Here is an 18,365-nt window from a genome sequence, read left to right on the forward strand (position 1 = left end):
GAGCCGGGGGACAATAACCTCCTGCGGCTTGAAGCCACCTTCCCTGCCGTACTTCGCTGTAGCAGCCCTACGACCTCAGTCCGAGTGGTGAACACACAAGGCAGATTCGTGGCAGTGTATGGCAGAAGCCACTACAATACTGTAAAGTAATTAGCCTCCAATTAAAATAAATAAATTTTAAAAAAAGAGCTCTCTAAATAATATTAATAAAATAATATATAAATAACAATAGATGAAGAACTCTAAGTATACTAATATTAATATAATAATATATAATATAGTACATATCTATATATTATTGATAATATATAACAATAAACATTATTCAAAGATATGAAGAACTCTTTAAACAACATCAACATTAATATAATATATAATACATATTATAGATAACCTAATAAACATTAAAGAGATGAACTCTTTAAATAATATATTATTACATATAATGTATATAATATATAATAATATAATAATAATAAACAAATATTATTTAAATCACCAAAAGAGCTTTTAAAAAGTGTGGGAGGGTTAAAAGATATCGCCTCTGGGAAGCAGGTCTAAGGGAGGAGAGGCGCGGTGCAGGGGCCAGTATTTTGTATTAAATGCCTTCTGTGCGCTTTGGCTTTTTAACCACAGGCGTGGGTTACTCCGACCTCTGAAAAGCATAAATGAAACAGCCCTGAGGGCACCAGCATGGAGCCGGGACAGCCCTCCCGGTGTGGATGCTGAGCCCTGGGGACTGAGGACCCCCGCGTCCACCCCCACCCCGACCCCGGCGCGCCTCCACCCTGCAGCGGAACCGCCTGGACACCGTCCCCCTCTGTCCTCAGGGACACACTGCGGCTGTGTGCACATGCGCGCTCACACGCCTGCTGGCCCCATCTCAAGCATTTTTGAACTTTCTGTGGGTTTGTCTCATCAATGACAGTAATTTTCCCTATTGACTTGGATGATTAAGAATCGACTCCAATGAAAACAGAGAACAGGCTCAGAGAGCCTGTCACAGGCTTCCTTCCCAATAAACACGCAGAACAACGCCTGACAAAGATTTCCATGGCTCCGCTAAGCAGCATCAGAAAACCTCACAACAGGGCTTGCTCACAATCATTCGCTCGTCGACTTTTATTTAACCCACAAAAAGGAACGCTGAGTGCTCTGGTGGCCTGGATCAAGTCCCTTGGATCCGTGATGCAAGCGGTGACTTTCTCGGATGGACAGATGGGCAGAAGAGGTCCCACGCCCTCCGCTCGCTCTGAGAAGAATGGTCACATTGAGCCCAGCAGCCAGTGATGCTGTGGCAAAGCGTGTGGTCACCTCCCACATGAAGAGGCCTATTGATGACTGCGGGACCCGGTGCAAGGGCCCCGGCAGCTGGCTGGAGGGGCGGGACCGGTGCAGCGTTCCCAGCGCGCGCGGCTGGGAGCAGCAGGGGACACACAGGGTGCGTGCGCACACTCCGCTCACGCCCAAGGACACACACGGCGCGTGTGCACACTCCGCTCACGCCGAAAGGCACACACGGCGCGTGCGCACACTCCGCTCACGCCGAAGAGCACACACGGCGCGTGCGCACACTCCGCTCACGCCCAAGGACACACACGGCGCGTGCGCACACTCCGCTCACGCCGAAGGGCACACACGGCATGTGCGCACACTGCTCACGCCGAAGGGTACACACGGTGCGTGCGCAGACTCTGCTCACGCCGAAGGGCACACACAGCGCGTGCGCACACTCCGCTCACGCCCAAGGACACACACGGCGCGTGTGCACACTCCGCTCACGCCGAAAGGCACACACGGCGCGTGCGCACACTCCGCTCACGCCGAAGAGCACACACGGCGCGTGCGCACACTCCGCTCACGCCCAAGGACACACACGGCGCGTGCGCACACTCCGCTCACGCCGAAGGGCACACACGGCATGTGCGCACACTGCTCACGCCGAAGGGTACACACGGTGCGTGCGCAGACTCTGCTCACGCCGAAGGGCACACACAGCGCGTGCGCACACTCCGCTCACACCCAAGGACACACACGGCGCGTGCGCACACTCCGCTCACGCCGAAAGGCACACACGGCGCGTGCGCACACTCCGCTCACGCCCAAGGACACACACGGCGCGTGCGCACACTCTGCTCACGCCGAAGGGTACACACGGTGCGTGCGCAGACTCTGCTCACGCCGAAGGGCACACACGGCGCGTGCGCACACTCCGCTCACGCCGAAGGACACACACGGCGCGTGCGCACACTCCGCTCACGCCGAAGGACACACACGGCGCGTGCGCACACTCCGCTCACGCCGAAGGGCACACACAGCGCGTGCGCACACTCCGCTCACGCCAAAAGGCACACACGGCGCTCACATCCACGTGCGCGCGGCTCCGGGGGCAGCTGGGGGTACCTTGCCAGGCGTTGGCGCTGAAGCTGTGCCAGGTGGATGAACACAGAATGAAACACGTAACGGCCATCACACGGGATGAACGTGCCGGAGCAGAACAGAGGAGGATCCTACTGCAGTCCATGCCCCATCCCCGGAACCTGCCTGCTTGTATTCCCATCTCAGCATCCGGTTTCTGGGTAACCCTTCCCAGCCTCCCAGGCCTCACCTGCCCTGCCCGCCAGGCTCCAGACGTCCAGACCCAGCAAGGCTGACCTTCCCTGAGTGGACTTCCCAAGGCAGGTGTGAAGTGGGCCCACGAGCAATCAAGTCACAACGGCAAAGCTACCGGATGTGTGAATCCCTACCGAACACAAGGAGCAGGACAGCTGACTTTTATTAAGTGGCCTCTCAGGGACCTCCCCCTGCAGCCCCCGAGAGACAGGAGTGTGGCTCCAGGTAGAAGGGGCTCCAGTCAGACGCACACATCTGCTTTCTCACTGTCTCAGCGGCCCTTCTCCACAGCTGGCCTTTCCCCGCTTCTTGCTTTTAAAACATCACCTCTCAACATATCATAATGAAGACCAAACCTCGAGACTCAGATGCTCCAGCAGTCTGAGATATTAGATGTGCTTTGATCATGTCTGGCTCCTCCTCATCTTCTTTGCTCTTGATCACATCAGTACTGCCATAAACAAATGCTGTCTTTTTGGTTATGATGTAAGCCTAACAAGTCTTTCCCTAAAGCACCTAACAATTGACTATCGCTTTTTTCTCAGTCTTCACACACATGCATTCGCACACACAGGCTTGTGCACACAGCAGTGAGGGCATGGTGGAGTTCCCTCGCGGCATAACTGAAAATACGCCAGCACCCTTGAGATCTTGAGTTCTGGATTTATTCGGCAGACTGTTTGAGAGGCCCATGATTGAGGGCTTCACAAGCTCATTTTACAAAAAAGATTTTCAGAAGCTACTGGTCTGTAGAACGGGCTTCCTGATGGCTCAGCAGTGAAGACTCTGCCTGCCAATGTAGTAGACGCCTGAGACACGAGTTCAATCCCTGGGTCAGGAAAATCCTTTGAAAGAGAAAATGGTAACCCACTTCAGTATTCTTGCTGGGAAAATTTCATGGACAGAGGAGCCCGGCAGGTTACAGTCCACGGGGTCACAAAGAGTCGTGCCTGAGCAACTGAACACGCGCACACATTCTGTAGAACTTGCTCATGCTACAGGGTACCTCGGCAAGGAGCTGTCCCATTCAAGAGCCAGGCTCACCTTGGTCAGCTGAGACAGGCTGGCACAGGCCCCGAAGGGACAAACAGGCCCCAATGGTTCCTTAATCCCCAGGAAGCAACAACCCAGTTCCTTAGGGGTCAGACTTACAACTAAGGAGGCTCCACATTATGTAACAAATTCACTGGGGGAAAGGTGACTATTCCTTAAACACATCCAGCCAACTGACTTTAAAAAAAAAGGACCAAGTGCATCCTCTCTCTCTCCCCATCCTCCTGGCAGATGATGCAGATTGATGAAGTGGGAGCCATAAGAGGAACAATAATTCTATAAACAAGAGGAAATAAAACGAAAAGGAAAAATAAACATGAGCTGGATCAGGAGCAAAAAAAAAAAAAAGGCAAAACAAGCAGAAATGATCTTCTGATAAGAACGGTATTACATAATCCAGCGCCTATAACATGGAAAGCCACTTTGCACTGCAAATCACTTTTCCACCAAGAATTAAAAGAGGCAGAACGAACACAAAAATCAATTAAGGTCCAAAGAAGGGCTCCATTTCCCCTCGAGGGGCTTGTTCTTATCCAAACACTAATGCAGGTACTGTCAGCCTGCCTCGTGAAGGGTATTTTTTATTATCCCCTGAGTCGGTCTGTCCAGGGAGTGATTTTCCTATTTGAGTTTGCAAGGGAAAGTTAAATAGGAGGAGTAGAATGTTCTTTCACTTATAAAATGATACAATCAGTTCCAGTGCTTCAGGCTCAGCAGGCCTCTGAGGGTGTCTCAGCTTCCCAGGAGCCCTCCTGGCTGAATCAGGGACCGAGATGTGGGGGAGACCAGGCACTGTCCCTTCCTCTATGGTGAAAAGAGCATCAAGCTCTGACCACCCCCACAGGAACCAGGCAGACTCGGAGAGCACCAGCATGGCGCTGGGCCCCCAGAAGGCACGAGAATACCATTCACGGAAGAAATGAGAGGCGGGAAGGATCCCTCTGACCCCAAGTGACAAAACACTAGAGCCGATGATTCCCCTGGATGAGCTGTAGGGCAGCCACGCAGGGAAGACTTGCCTCATGCAGGATAACTCAACGTGTGCTTGTCAAAGCAGTAAGAAAAGGGGATGGTCCTGAAACTTTCAGATACATATAAACATTCTTGGGGAGTGGATCATATTTTTATTATTCTATCTATGCCATTTGGAATGCAGTGATAAACTTTCTAAGAAACAAAGTGTCCTCCTTTGTCTTACAAAACTGAATTTCTCTAACCTAGATTTGCCTAAAGAAGGGAGTGCATATACTTCTCTTTTTCCCCTTTGGCCGTGCCAGGTAGCATGTGAGATCTTCATCCCCTGACCCAGAATTGAAACCGTGCCCCCTGCGTCGGAAGCATGGAGTTTTAACCACTGGACCGCCAGGGGTACACTTCCTTTCCTTTGAAGTAAAAGGACAAGCACTCTACCCAAGTACAAAATAAAGGGAAATGATGGGCCGTGCTTTCATGTTGAGGGTGTCCACCAGTTGCTCGTGCTGACCCGGCCAGTGGAGCTGAGGAGGTGAGCGGAGCCGGGAGGGCAGAACCCCGGAGGGCGGGAGCTCACGCCAGGGCAGTCACTCACTCCTGTTCACAATGAGCGCGTTTTCTGACCGGATCAGGCCTCTGCGGACCTCCGGGGCAGCCCCTCTGCGCTTCCGGGAAGGAGGTGGACAAGCGGCTACTCTGGTCTGCCTGCCCACCTGGCCCCGCCGCATCTGCTGGAGCAGCGCCCCTGGCTCCCAGTCGAGAGCCTCGGCTCTGAGCACTCAGCCCTCCCAGCACAGCCCAGCCGCTCACCAGACACAGAGGAGGCCCCGCGCGAGGCGCTGCTCGCCCCCACCACGCAAGTGCATCCCTGCCACTCGAGATGGGAAAAGACATCAGAACTCAACAGGAATGAGCACGGCGCTGTTGTCCCCAAATAAAGAACTCACATCAGCAGGGAATGTAAAAATGTTATTTAGAACTTCTGTTCTCAGATGTTTAACACAAAGGAGAGATTGTTGTGCCAGGGAACAGAGTGATCCAGTCTTCACAAAGCAGGGATTCTCTCGCTGCACATTCTGTTTCCAAAACACTCAGGACTACAGCAAGTTTTCCAGTTGGGGCAAAGACGCTACTTCTGGAAGCGAGCGAGGAGATAACAGAAATCTTTCACAGAGGAGCTGAAAGCCTTCCAAGGAAAAGCATAGCAAATGTCGGCCCTGAGGGGTGGCCAGTGTGGATGGTGAGCTGACCTGTCCCCCTAGGACGTGGGGGGACGTGAGGGCTGAGCATCCTTGAGGCTGCAGAACATGCTAGCAACATACCACCGGAACTCAGGAACCTCAAGCGTTTTTTAAATTTAACTCCTTGAGCCTGGGCTCCAGAAGGTGCCGGTGTAACTGCTTCCCCTGGGACAGCAGCCAGGAGGGAACAGGCCATGCTTCTTTATTACACGTTTTTAAAACCTGTTTTGTTACCTGCAGGGGAGTCAGCTGGTGAGGGCCTTCTTTTATCAAGCTGGGGGCTGGGGAGCAGGACGGTGGAGGAGTGGACTCTCTCTTTGGCATGATCACCATCCGAGCTGCAGGACGGAATTCCAGGCCAAAGTGACCAACCAGAAAGAGGACACAGGGCATCTATCGCTTCCTCTTCTTTTCGGGTCATTGTTTCTCCTTTTCACTGAAAACAGTTGCGTCCTTCTTTATTTGTCTACTCCAGACTCTATGTTCCTGGAAGGAAATGCAATACACTGGCAAAGACCCTGGAAACCTGGGGAACCAGGTTCACCATCTTAATCCTGCCTCTGCGACCACTATGGGGTCAATGTTAGCTTCTCTTCAACTCAACTTCCAAACAATCAGAACAAAGACGCCCATCTTTTAGGATAGGCAAATCCCAAATGTAAAATTCTAAATGAACCACACACAGTAGGCCCTGCCTTTGAGTTCAGGGGCTGTGACTCACCGTGGTAATCTATCCCCCACAAATAGAGGGTTCTATTTGCCCTTGAGCCATCTCTCTGGCAACATACTAGCATGTTTCCTATGAGTCATGATTAAAATCTGGTACAGCCCACCGGAAAACTTGACACTTGTGCTCCAAATGCTATTTTGTTAATGACAAAGATAGTGGCAAAATCAAATATGAGCGGATCTTACTGCTCTGCCGAATCTCCTACCCCTGGAATATCAAGGGGACAATGTTAAAACTAAGTCCACAAAGAAAATACTAAAAGAGGCAAAGGAGGAATTAAAAGAGAGTGACAGAGATGCAAGTCAGAAAATTAAGTCCTAGTTCTCAACGCTGCCTTCAGAGTACCAGTGCCTTTGAACATCTTCCATCATTGCAAGTCTTTTTTTTTTTTCCCAAAGAGTTAGCATCTAGGAGTTAGCATCTATGACAATTCAGTAAAGTTTTAGTAAATATTAACAAACTTGACAGGATGGAAACTTTAAGGGTGATCATCCACTAAAAACCTCACTACTTGGGACTATCCTTTCTTCATGGTCCATGGGAATGGACACCAGCCAAGCCAAGCTGCTTATGCCTTTTACAGTTAGAGTCTCCACTCTCCCAAGCCACTCAGTCACAGCCTTTCCTGGGCACTTGTGTGAGCAGTGCCCTGTGTGGGGGCCTCTCCGCCTGTGAATGAGGACAGGATGGGCCCCACCAGTCCGCAGGGGCAAAGAGGCGGAGGGGCGGCTGCCCACATGACGTGGGACACTGTCCATGGGGCGGGGTGGAGGGGCACAGAGGCGAGGGACCTGCAGGGCGGGGCCTGGGGGGCTTCCGAGGAAGAACGCGGACCCTCGCGGGTGGCCCATGGAGAGGAGGCGGCTGCAGGCCTGGCGGGGTGCCAGGCCGAGGGGACGGCCGCGGCATGTGGGGCGCCGCAGAGAGGCCCCCGACCTGCTCCAGGCGGGCCAGTCAGGACCCCAGGCCTCGCCGCTCAGTCAAGGCAAACAGCAAGCACTCAGAAGGGACACTCTCCGCTTCAGCAGAGTCCTGACTCGGGCTGGGGGCGGGGCTGAGGGGGCAGGGAAAGACGAGAGGGGACTTCTGTCCCCGAGTCCACTGCTGTGGAGCCTGAGAGAACCAATAACACAGTAAGGGCACCATCCTCACCCAGACACAAGGCGCTTCCGTGTGCTGGTGCATTTGATCGTCACAGTCAGCCTCGATGCAGGTGTTAACAACCCATTTAAAGATGTCGCCGGAGATTACAAAACAAGTCAGAGCTGAAACCAGGACTAAAACTCAGGTCAGCTCAACTTCAGAATCTGCTTTTCAAGCTCTACACTCTACCGATTTGCTTTGAAACAACTTTATGCATACATGCATGCACACGGAGGAGAATTTTATAATCTAGGCATGGAGCAGGCCAGCCTTGCTATGACTCAGAGTCCAGAGGCTATGAAAGAAAAAAAAAGAAAACTGATAAATCTGATTACAGGAAAATAAACATTTTCTGCCTGGGAAAGATACACCCTAAACAAAGACAAAAGACAAATGACAAACCAGAGAACTGTTGGGAACATAAATCATAGACAAAGGCTAAATTCATTAACATATAAGGAATGCCTACAAACCAATAAGAGAACACCCAACAAGACCAAACGGACATGCAGCTGATAGAAAAGAAATTCAAAATAATTCAAAACCCATTAAAAGATACCAGACTTTTCTCATCATAAGAGAAATGCAGACCAAACAATGTATTAGGGTTGATGAGCACTGAAACGTTTTATTCTACAAGCGTTAGTGAGAGTATGAGGAAAGAGGCGCGCTCATAAATTACTAATGAGAGACTAAATGCATGCATCCGTTAGGAAGGCAATCTGGCACTATCTATCAAAATTATAACTTGTCTTTACCCTCTGACCCAAAATTCCAGTTCCAGGATTTTATCCAGCGGATAAACTCACACACGTGCAAAATGATGCCCATAGAAAGCCAATCTTCGCAGCAATGCTTGTACCAGCCAAAGTCTGAGAACCACCTAAATATCCACCCCAAGGAGATTGATTAAATAAATTATGGCATCTGCCCATAATGGCCTATTATTTAGCCATAAAAGAGGAGAGGAAGCTCTTAATGTGTTGATATGGAACAAGCCCCAAGGAATATTGCTAAGCAAACAGAGCACAGTAAAAATGGCAAGCAGGATATGTGATCACAAATGTCAAAACACAATTATGTAGCATATACATATGTATTTGTGTGTACTTCATGGAGAGACACGTGAGGGACTGATAATACTGGGTGTCTCTAGAGAGAAGGGAAGCGGTGGCTGGAATACAAGGGTAGGTGGGAGACTCCCTTGCACTACATGCTTTATACCTTTTAAATTTAATAATATATACTTATACCTATTCAGAAAACAACTGTGTGTGTGTGTGTATGTGTATATATATATAAAATATATGTTATATATATATAGACCATTTGCACTTCAACAAACCTGGGACCTGACCTACTATCTTACCTCCACCCCTGACCAGCTCTTTCTTCTGAATTCCTTCTCAATGGGTTGAATCTTGGGCTTCCAACAACCCCAATCAGATGTTTGAGAATCATTCCCGGTTGCATCTTCTCCTCCCTCCCCCTGAACCACCAAGGAAGTATATGCTGTGAAAAGAAAGTGAAAGTCACTCAGTCGTTTCCAGCTGTTTGTGACCCCATGGACTATACAGCCCATGGGATTCTCCAGGCTAGAATACTGTAGCGGGTAGCCTATCCCCTCTGCAGCAAATCTTCCCAACCCAAGGATTGAACTCAGGTCTCCCACATTGCAGGTGGATTCTTTAACCAGCTGAGCCACAGGGAAGCCCAAGAATACTGGAGTGGGTAGCCTATCCCTTCTCCAGCAGATCTTCCTGACCCAGGAATCAAACCGGGGTCTCCTGCACTGTAGGCAGATTCTTTACCAACTGAGCTATCAGGGAAGCCCATATGTATGGTGTATATATATATATACACTACCACTGGTGACTCAGTGGTAAAGAATCTGCCTGCAGTGCAGGAGACCTGGGTTCCACCCCTGGGTTGGGAAGATCCCCTGGAGAAGGAAATGGCAACTCACTCCAGTATTCTTGACTGGAAAATCCCATGGACAGAGGAGCCTGGAGGGCTACAGTCCACGGGGTCACAGTCAGACAGGACTGAGCGACTGAACAACGACATACACTATGTACATTTCTCCAGGGGACCTTCCCGACCCAGGGGTGGAAGTCAGGTCTCCTGCACTGCAGGCGGATTCTTCACCATCTGAGCCACCGGGGAAGCCCATTCATACACACATACATATATGTATAGGTATACGCTGCACACAAATCAAAATCAAATGCCAACAGTGGCAAAAGCTGGCTTCTGGTCCAGCCTCGCAGCCAGTGGGCTAGTGAGAAAAGCTCTTTCACCAAAGCTCTTAGTTTCCTCATCCATAAAATAGGAATGATAATCCTTCCTCTTGTGGTTCTGAGGAGTAAATAAATGACTCTACATAAAGCCCTTAGACCAGCGCCTGGCACACAGCAAATGTACACAAGTGTCTTTTAAATAAGTGCCATTCAAGCTGAGAACAGAAAGATCTGCAGGAATCAGGCCAGAAAGAGGGAAGCAGAATCTGCCCCTCAGGAGGCAGAGCAAAGGGCAGGGGACAGGAGAGCTCAGGGCTGAGCGGAGGGCATCCCGTGGGGGAGGGCAGGCAGAGACGGGGCTCAAGGAGTGAGCGTGGGCCAGACTGGACCGTTTCTGTGTAGGGGACAGGCGGCAAACGGAGCACTTCAGGCAGGGGAATTCCGCGATGGGACAGGCTTTCCTAGAAAGAGTTCTCTGGCAGCGGCCTGGAGGACACGTTGGAGAGGCACACACCGAGGCGGCAGAGGGTCCCCGAGAGATTGCTGCAGCAACTCAAGAAGGAGTGAGGAGGCTGTGATCCGAAACGGAGGCAGCAGGGACACGGGAGGAGAACACCCTGGGAGACACAAAGGAGGGGGGATCTGCTGGGCTGGTGGACCTGGCGGGCAGGAGGGTGGAGAAGACGCAACCAGGAATGATTCCCAAAGGTCTGTCTTGGGGTTCTGGAAGCTCAAGATGCAACTCATTGAGATGAGGAATTCAGAAGAAAGAGCTGGTGGGGTGGAGGGAAGAGGGTAGGTGAGGCCCCAGGTTTGTTGAGGTTCAAACGGTCTCCTAGGTAATCGAAGGTTAGCTACACGCATCTAACTCAGATGATGGACTCAGGCTTAGCCTGAGTGATACAGGCAGATCTGCAGCACTTACGGGCTCTGGGCTGTGGCGAAGGCAGCTGCTACCAAGTGGCAACGGTCTCTCCGGTCCAAGTAGGAGAGTTTTGAGAAGACACGGTGCCTGTGATGCAGGTAAGACCCAGGCTCCTCCCTCCACCCCTCTCTCCTTTCTTACACTCCCTCCTCTTTTCCTCTCTGCCCACCTCCTCCTTCCTTTCCAAAAATGGGAAGAAGTTCTCATAGAGGTTTCTTTAAATGCTTTACGTGAAGCAACCGACTTCTGACAGTCCCTGATAAGTGGTGATGAAGCCTTTATTGTTTCCAACATTCCTGCCCCCGCTTTTGTGTCTGTCTCTGTACAGAGCAGAAGTCACTAGAAAGTTGTCACTGTCCTGTACCCACGTCTCCATTTGATGGGGAGCATCCCAGAAGACCTCATTTTCCTCTGTCTCAACAGCTGCACCATCTAGGCGTTTCTTAGAAAGGGCGTTCTATGGTCTTCTCTCCTGCCTAGGGGCTTCGGAGAAAACAATCTCACTTAAAGACCACCTCCCAAAGGATTTTACTAAGACCCCTGAGAACTGACCTCTGACAGCCCTGAACTGACTGAAAGAGCGTACACTTTCCTACTAAAGATAAAATTATATTTAAGCAAGATTTCTGGAACGACCAGGATCCTGGGACCAGGACTCAAGAGTTGCCAGCTCTGCTGTTCCCTCCCTCACTCACTCACACGACGCAAAGCTTCTCCCAGCTTTGGTCTCCTCACCCACAAAACTGGGACCAACTACTCGACCATCTCCAAATCTTCTTCTGGCTCTAAAACTGTGCGAGTCTAGAAGGAAATTGGTCTCATGACACTATGGACGATTCCAGCAATTCAAAGGCGCCATTAAACACTGAAGGCAACTTTGTTTTTAGAAATTAGTTGACTTCCTGACTGGACAATAGAATGATTCCAATTTTATCACTCACCAAGTCTGCTGCGACGGCATGTGCGCTTGTCCCAAAGGGAAACCCCAACTATTAAAATACAGCAAGTGCCCCTCACGTTTTAAAATTCCCACTTGCCAAAGAATCCACCTCTTTTCCTGAAGAAACCACAGCGAGGGACTCTTGAGGGGAGAGAAAATACCAGGCAAGGCATGGATGACTACTCAGTCTTTAACTATGTAAATTACAGGCTTGCGTTTTTAAAACGTAAGATAGAAAGTTCAGTCTACCAAGAAACGGACAACGTATTTTCCTACTTGTAGAGATTTATGTGACTTGAGAGAACAAGCAAGAAATACGGACAAGGAGACCTAACCTGATAACAGATTGCCTGCCTCCTCTCTCCCTCTGGGGTCACGGCGTCGTCCAGATGAATTCAGTTATTACAGCGAGACAAGAGTCAGCATAAACAGCCACGAGAGGCTGCATGTAGAGCTCAACAGAGAGAAAAATATCCAGGAAAAAGGGACCATTTTTTAACCTAAAAAGACTTCTTTTTCCCCCAAAGTGTCTGTCAAAATGTGATTTTCCTAGAATCTCTGTACTCTCAGTAAAAAGGAACATGTCAGCGTTTAATTGACTTAAAATATTGTATCTTCAAAGATATCAGGTAATGTACCCTTATAAACCAAAGCCTGGATTAGATTAGTTTGAAATGTATCATCCTCAAAAATAATTTCAGTTGAAACCTGATTTCAGCAGCGTGTTCCAGTAATCATATAAGGGAGAATATTAGGTATCTTCCAACATGTACCGCGTATGAGCTGTTAATCACACAGCAGTATAGAAATGAGCTGTCTAATTCACTAGAAACCAGATATAATTTATCGGTGTTTTGAGGGGAGGCACAGATAGGCTTCCACCTTTGAAATGTATACATGCTATGTCTACATTGTTCACCATATTCAACACCACTCAAAACCAGAGAGAGGACAGGACGGACTGACCCACAACCTGAGACAGTCACTTCACCACTGTTTTCACAAAACTGAAAAAGACCGCCGCCTCTCTGGACTGCGGGCAGTGCTGTCAACTGCTGACTCCTGTGGAGGGCAGTTGGCAGGATCAATCAAAGTGCCAAACACACTCACTTGTGGTTCCAGCCACCCTGCCTCTAGGATTTCTTTCTATGGAAGCTCAAAATAATTTAATACAAGCTATCCACCACGTCATTTTCTGTCCCAGAACAAATCGGAAACAGTCTAAATATCTATCAGTAAGGGACTAGTGAATAAGCCGTAACAACAAAGAAAGAGGGAGCTTGCTCTTAACTTACTCATACACACTGAATTCCAAAATGGATTTAAGTGAAAAATCCACGTGTACACCAGCATCTGTGCTTGCCACCCTCTATATAAAAAAGTGGGGGAATAATATACATACACACTTGCATGCATGTACTTAAATGTACACCCATATATACTTATACTGACGTACTGAATATATGTGTACACACAAGAATTAATGCACACATACCTACAAGACCCTGATAACACCGATGCTTCTGGGAAAGGCAACCAGATGCTCAGGCAGAGGAACGGCGGGGCCAGGGCAGGGGCGGTCCCCTCCCTTGCAGACCTTCTAGGACCTTTTGGGGTTTTTGTTTGTTTGTTTTTCTAATGAAGCATAGTTGATTTACAAGGTTGTGTTAGTTTCTCCCGCATTGCAAAGCGACTCAGTTACACACACGCATTCTTTCCCACAGTTCCCTGGGCTCTGCTGCAGGACCTTGGTGCTCACCCACTGTACAGGAGGGTTTGCATCTGCTAGTCGCTTTGAAATCTTGAATCATGTGAACATGTTACCTGTTCGAAAATAATTTGACAAACATAACTAATAATAAATTGTTCACAGGTAAGCAGTAAAGGCACACTCCATGTATTACTACTTTATAATATGAAGGACCATATTTTTTAAACACTAAAACATTTAGGCCAAGATTGGGGTTTTTTCCTACTTTTTACTTTTTTAACTTTTTACTGTATGTTGGAGCACAGTTTAGTAACAATGTCATGTTAGTTTCGGGTATGCAGCAAAGTGATTCAATTACACATACACGTGTCCCTATTCTTTTTCAAATCCTTTTCCCATTTAGGTTGTTAGATAATATTGAGCAGAGTTCCCTGTGCTATACAGTAGGTCCTTGCTGGTTATCCTTTTTAAATAAAGCAGTGGTTTTTTTAAAATAAGGTCATGAAGAATAAAAACGAGGTGATCTTTCTTTTTCTGTTCTCTTGGAGCTCTTGTAAAATAATAAATGACATATAACAGTTTGGAGGAAAACTAATTAAAGGGATATAAATCATCATTAACCCCCTTCCCCAGATGAATGACAAAGAGACACATGTTCTAATTAACACTGAGTAACGTTGTGTAAAGAGCAGTTTGCAATGGAAATGAGCAGATGGCAAACAAGCATGTGAGGTATTGGGGTGCAAGACAGAAAACGCGATCTGACACTGGAAACTTCAAGCAAGTGAAAGAAATTATACCTGAATGAAAGCTGTTCCACAAATATGAAAGAGCTCTGCATTCAACTTTCTCTGGTTTTTGGGGGCATTTGAGGGGGTGCTGCTGTCTGCTCAGTCCCCACGGGGCAAACACTATTCTGGAGCCCAGCCCACTTTCCGCACAGGCAAACACACCACACACCAACCATGCAGCCACCCTCTTACGACAGAAAGACTTCCTATCCCCAGACGACGGATAGCTCCGTTTATTTCAAACCAATCTAGCATTTCAGTTCAACAAAAGGTTTGGGACATCATCTTAGAGTATGATGTAATAAGAGCTGACCCAGAGGTTTATGCTTTAACAACCCTTTCTTTTTTTTCCTTTGAAACAGAGATTTATGACAGGAGGCAGAGAGAGAGACGGAGATCGCAGGGTTGATGAAATGCTCTTAGGAAGCACAGAGCAGGTACCAAGGGGTACGTGCTTCTGACTGCTCTTTGCTCAAAGGCAGACCAGGTAAGGAAGGCGGCCCAGCTTCCTCTTGTTCACAAGCTCATCCCATTCTTAGACTTTTCTCTGTGGAAACACGAGACGCCTCAGCAGTGGCGGTTTCATTAGCGGAGCCCTCAGCAGAGAGCCAGGGCCTGGCTTCCCGTGTGGGAGGCCTCAGCCCAGCTCACAGAGGCTGTTTCCCTCTGTCCCCACTGACCCAGGCTGGGGAGATGGCACAGTTCAGACATGATGCCCTCCCAGAGTCGTGATGCAACCCTGGAAAAGAAAAAAACCTGTTTCAGATCCAAAACCAGGATCTGACAATTCAGAACCACAGAGGCAGTGGCCAAGACCCGGGCCTTGTAGAAGGTATGCTGAATTTATACATACTTAACATCAGCAGCCACTTCATACTCTGCAGTCTTTGATTGTTCTACCTACATCTAGGGTTTTCAACGCATGTTCTGTAGTGAACAACAGCTGGATAAAAAACATAAAACTTTGAGTAAACACCAGATACAGTTCCTGCTCTCCAGGCAAAAAAAGCGGGAGACGTTTTTGTTTGTTTGAATTTGGGACTTCAAATAACTGCTCAAAGAAAAAACAAAAAACACAGATAGTGGGGCAACCAGCTATGTGAACACTTACGGCCAGGAATTAGAAGTATAAATGATTTGTGCAATCTGAATTTTTGGATTTAAACTGACACTTTAATTCCTGTGTTTGAGAGGAAGAGATATTTATTACATACATATGTACACACATATGCAGATTTATGTATAAATTTTATACAAAGCCATTTCCACTAAGCTATTATTTAAAGTATTGGGATTCAAACCCAATTCCTTTCTTCATCTGAGACAACAGACTCCTCTGGTTTGAGGATATTTTTAAATATAAACACTAATTATCCTATCTCACTGCCTATAAATTCAATTTCTATTTCTGAGCCTGCTTCTGGTGTGTGTCTCTTGGTAGTCCCTTGCATTATGGCTTGTTTACAAGCCAGTCTCAAATCACAGGAAAGACAGGGATCAAAGAAAAATAAGCTTTTCAACCTTTTAGGAGGGTTTGGGAATGCAGCAATATTTCCATAATGCTATATATTTTTTTAAAAATCAAGTCCACTCTCTATGAAAGGATAGATCTTTTTAAGCACGTATTTTGTAGACAGAATGCAGAGTGTACAAACTGGGCTCATAAAGAGCAAGGCTAATGCCAGTGTCAGAAGGCCTCATCCTGGCTGGATTTTCCTGCAAAATCAACCGGTCCGCGCACATGGAGGTGCGCCCAGGCGGACTGTTGCAAACCAGAGCCACTGCGTTTTGTGTCGGCCCAGTAAGACCTTCCAAGGCCATTCTGGACTGGATCACGGAGCAGGGGTATGCAACATACAACAAACACTCCCTCCCTTCTCAACTTGACAAACTCCCTAAAAAGAGAGGCCTTCACAAACTTGTCAAGGGGGGCGAATTAACAAGCACAATTTACGCTGCCCAGCTGGGATGGTGAAGGTCAAAGGGAAACCAAAATAAATTGACAATGATAAAGAATGAAAAAGCCTATGCCTACCAAAAACAAAAACAAAAAACAATCCTTTAAGTCCATTCTACTGTCTCTTCTTTTCAGTGAGCTTCCCTGGGGGCTCCGCTGGCAAAGAATGCCCCTCCGTGCAGGAGACCTGGGGGCCGATCCCTGGGTCAGGAAGATCCCTTGGATGGCAACCCACTCCAGTATTCCTGCCTGGAGAATCCCATGGACAGAGGGGCCTGGTAGGCTACAGTCCATCAGCTCAAAGGCGGACGCGACTGAGCAACTAAACAACAACAACAAATGGTATTTTAAACAACACTCTTTCGACACTGGACAGCCACCAAAGCTGATCTTTGGATTCTTCCCAGCTTTATTTTAGAAGCAATGAAGTTTTCTCCAACCTGCCACATACGACCAAAGGCACTGGGTGTGGAGCCAGCAACAATTCTGCCATGAGCCCCACCTTCCCCCAAAGAAGAAACTCCTAGGTGCTTGGGTGAATCCAGGTGTTTGTCGACCTAATTGGTTGCTGCTGTTGTTCAGTTGCTAAGTTGTGTCCAACTTAGTCCAACTCTTTGCAGCATGACAGGCTTCCCTATCCTTCACTGTCTGGGGGAGTTTGCTCAAACTCATGTCCATTGAGTCAGTGATGCCATCCAACCATCTCCTCCAAGTGCACCTACACCCAAGCTACAAAGGGCACAGTCCTGCTGTCATCACACTCTAGGACCCAAAACATTCCCTCACCATTATACTCAACAACAGAAATAGGTCTGGCCACACACCATCTGTGTGTGGTCCTCAGGGGAGATTTATTCCCTGGTATGCGACTACGGTAACTACTATGGCGAGCACATCTGCTCATTTGCCCCAATCTCCTTTTATATCAAAAAATCAACAAATAATTTTTGATAGCCAAAGTGTGGGTGATCTGAAGACCATTAAGAACTGAGGCCATATTCAATAATCTTAGATTTCATGAAAACACATGCAAACTCTGCTGTCCACTGCAGGGTGATAACCCCACAGTGTTCCCAACCCTGACCCCAGGCATGGCACGTTCCACGGGACGCGACCGCTACTGCCCTTCAACCTGATACCTGTGGGGTCATGAGACCCCTTTGCTACTAAACACCACAGAGCCCTGACTTTTCTAGAACATGCTTTGAGAGCACCTGGGTTTCATGACTAAATGAGTTATACTGTTGAGAAATAAAAGATGAGTTTTAAGTGGTTTCATGTGCAAACAGCCCTTCTTGGAGAAGCACACCAACGAGAGTGCATGCAGCTTTCTTTGTTATTGTTAGCAGTTTCCAGTTGAGGACTTATCCAATTATCTATCTATTGTCTGGCAGGCCTGGCACGGGGATTCCAGTTACAGGAAACGCTTCTGCCTTTGCAGACCCCAAGCAAACCCTGCAGCAGAAAGCAGCACAGCCAAGAGCGTGCGTGTGCGCCCGAGGGGGTCAAGGCGGGCGGGGAGGGCCTGCCGGGCCAAACAACCCACGTGTGAAATTCACCTGCAAGCTGCTTCCAACTAGTTGGATGGATTTGATCTTCACTGTAGGAAGCGGCTGAAAACAGATTGAGGGCGTGGATGGGAAGGTGCACATTGAGGGGACTGCCCACACCTGTACTTATTATAAAGGGTTTGGGGTTCAGAGGACCCGTGGAGATGCCACTCTGCAGAGGATGGCAAAACTCTGCTGAGATGTTTCAAGGAGGCCCTGGGACAGGAGATTTAGATGCTCTAGGACAGACAGACAGACGGACTCTGGACCGGAAGGACTGAGGTCAGCTCGCACTTCTGTAGCTCTCCTGGGGGGTGAGGGAAGGGGTGAGTTCTTGCTGAGAGGCTCTGAAACCTCAGTCTCCACTCCATCATGTGCTTGCAGGAGATTAAACCACAGATCACGCGGCTTCCCTGGTGGCTCAGTGTCAAAGAATCCACCTGCTGATTCAGGAGACATGGGTTCGATGCCTGGTCCGGGAAGATCCCACACGCCCCAG

At 48.5% G+C, this 18,365-nt stretch overlaps 1 protein-coding gene across 5 annotated transcripts in view; it reads right to left on the reverse strand.

The window, feature by feature from the left end:
* BCL2 (BCL2 apoptosis regulator) overlaps window positions 1-18,365 on the reverse strand; it is a 192,428-nt gene that overhangs the window by 130,693 nt on the left and 43,370 nt on the right. For 2 of the 5 annotated variants that reach the window (XM_070464491.1, XM_070464490.1), the window contains 2 exons: window positions 9,122-9,264; window positions 5,589-6,365 (listed from right to left, as the gene is read on the reverse strand). The exons of 2 other annotated variants lie outside the window; for them this stretch is intronic. In XM_070464491.1, coding sequence (XP_070320592.1) covers window positions 6,338-6,365; window positions 9,122-9,264 — 171 coding nt within the window. In that variant the 3' untranslated portion in view covers window positions 5,589-6,337. Of the gene's footprint in view, window positions 1-5,588; window positions 6,366-9,121; window positions 9,265-18,365 lie in introns of those variants that run through there. One more of the 5 variants, XM_070464492.1, reaches the window with a different exon arrangement.

The sequence above is a fragment of the Odocoileus virginianus genome, unplaced genomic scaffold (assembly GCF_023699985.2).
Source record: "Odocoileus virginianus isolate 20LAN1187 ecotype Illinois unplaced genomic scaffold, Ovbor_1.2 Unplaced_Contig_26, whole genome shotgun sequence".
NCBI lineage: Eukaryota > Metazoa > Chordata > Mammalia > Artiodactyla > Cervidae > Odocoileus > Odocoileus virginianus.